This window comes from Pinus tabuliformis, chromosome 4_2, assembly GCF_031772625.1.
Source record: "Pinus tabuliformis cultivar Carrire ecotype Pingquan chromosome 4_2, CPIR1, whole genome shotgun sequence".
NCBI lineage: Eukaryota > Viridiplantae > Streptophyta > Pinopsida > Pinales > Pinaceae > Pinus > Pinus tabuliformis.
In genome coordinates this window covers 486,524,334-486,526,427 of record NC_142304.1, presented here as the reverse complement: position 1 = coordinate 486,526,427, position 2,094 = coordinate 486,524,334, and the positions used below count along the sequence as shown (strand labels likewise).

General features: G+C 40.7%; 1 protein-coding gene across 1 annotated transcript; it reads right to left on the bottom strand.

Moving 5' to 3' along the window:
• Positions 1-1,147: 1,147 nt before the first annotated feature.
• Positions 1,148-1,845, bottom strand: LOC149170082 (uncharacterized). The gene has a single exon (XM_089427244.1). It carries the CDS (start codon positions 1,731-1,733, stop codon positions 1,170-1,172), a length of 564 nt encoding a protein of 187 aa, XP_089283370.1. The 5' UTR covers positions 1,734-1,845; the 3' UTR covers positions 1,148-1,169.
• Positions 1,846-2,094: the final 249 nt, after the last annotated feature.

The following is a 2,094-nucleotide window of genomic DNA, read 5'->3' as shown; positions in this document are numbered from 1 at the left end:
ATATGGAGTGGAAAGACAGTTGAGAGGCTGAAAAGGGCATATGTGATGAATCCTTTTCAGACAGAAGAAGCCACACAGAACATGAACGCTTTCCCAAGGCAGAGCAGTAAACTGAATTCTACCTTTCTCACTTAAAAGCATTCAGCTTGGAAATGATTATGAATGAAATGTAAACATAACAGGATACATATGAAACAGAGAAAAAACACATTGCTAAACTCATACCACAGGGATCTCCTGAATCAGAGCTGCATCATTTTATTAATTTCCTGGCCAAAACTTGTACAATGACAGCGCTGGGTTTTTCCTCCACACTGCTCCCAGAAATTTCAACCTTTTACAAATGATTTTTAATACAATAAATAGACTGTCTGTGGGAAAACAGATCGACACAAAAATGGGGGGCCATTTCACTAAAATCATGAAGATATAAGAAAAGCCGTCCATCTGGTCTATAGACAGAACAGAGCTACATTATTCCACTTGAAACTTTTTGATGACCAATGAAAAGGCGTAAATTGATCATAACCGAAGTCAAAAATAGGTAGTTGAATCCGTTTCTTCTGCCATGGTAGATGTCTTCGTTCTAAATTTAGGCTTTAGCAATGTGGGACAAAGAGAAGAAGTTACAGGTGTTCAGAATGAGCCGATTTCAATGAAACTAATCCGAGGTGTTCGTCATAAAAGGACTGTTCAACCCCGGGGCCATCTTGTTTGCTTACCTTTTGGCGTTTGATGAAAACTAATTCTTCATAAAAATGGTTTTGAATTTAGCTTTTGCCTTTCATAAAGGGGAACACGTGTCAATGGACGGTCCCAGCTGGCAAATCCACACGTTTTTTAAGCGATTGGAGTGAGTTTGGGCAATTCACGGGCTATATGGCTGTGTGCGTCGCACAGCATGCCTAGTGCGCCACGCTTCATGGATGCGCCGCGCTCGTGTAATTTTGCACTGGATGGTCGCGCCCAGTGCGCGCGCCATTCACCCTATGCGCCGCGACTCCTTCCAGCTCACAACTTCGGCATTCAAATATGAAATTCACTCTTCCACAGCTTGACTCGGCTTTCCAACGATCTCTTTGGCGTACTAATAATGTTTCAAACAATGAAAAACACGACTATAAATCAGAGCAAATTGCGTGAAAGATATCCTTAGCTTGCCAACACTCTTAAATCACGAAACTCTTCAAATATTCCGGGTCTCTTTTTGCTCGTTCCTGAAATTTCTTGAACCATCGATCTAGTATATCAGTAGGCACTACCAATTTATTACTGTCCATGGTACAAAATGACTGCATGAAATTGAATAGATTTTCCCCAACCTTCATTGCTAGTTGTTCTATGTGTTGTTGGTGGCCGACATTAAGAACAGGAATAGCATTCAGGTCTTCAATGGATACACCAATCTTCGCTGTAAGCGGAATAGAATCAGAAGTGAGCTGCATCTGACCCCCTGGCTCTGGCCAGCATAGAGAAAGGACAGCTGAAGGACAAGCACGATATACTGCACCACAGTACTTAAACTCGGAACCTGGAGCCTGAACATATACAGCCAGAACTTTGTCTGGTGGCAAAGAGAACTCATTCAAAAGAAAAATGCACATCTCCTTTATTTGATCATATGCTTCACCCACAAAAGTATTCATATCCAAGATCCAATGCAAGGAATCTATCTGAGTGAGACATGACAAATCCATTGGAAAGCTCTGGTTTGGAAAAACCACTCCGAACATGTTTGTTTTTTCTAATCTTCCCTTTGATTCAAATATCCACTTCAATCATGGATCTGAATGTCCACTCCGATCACTGATTCAAATGCCCACTTCAATCTCTGAGCACGCACCCCCATATTTTTGGCATTTTTGCAGGGATGTTGGCGTTGAACTTTAGCAAAGGAGGCCCAGAGTCTGCAAGTGAAGAACTTCATGGTGGAAAGATACATCTTATTACAAAAACTGAATTCGACAATTTCTTATTCAAAACAGAGTTTTGAACAAGAAATGTCCTCGAACATATTTAATGATGAAAATTTTTGAATTGAAAACTTATTGAAATCCTCCTCATGGCCTGCGGGCATTATTTAATGTTTCTAAA

Bases quoted from the DNA above. Each gene is read 5' to 3' on its own strand.
- LOC149170082 (XM_089427244.1), bottom strand. From the start codon at position 1,733: ATGTTCGGAGTGGTTTTTCCAAACCAGAGCTTTCCAATGGATTTGTCA.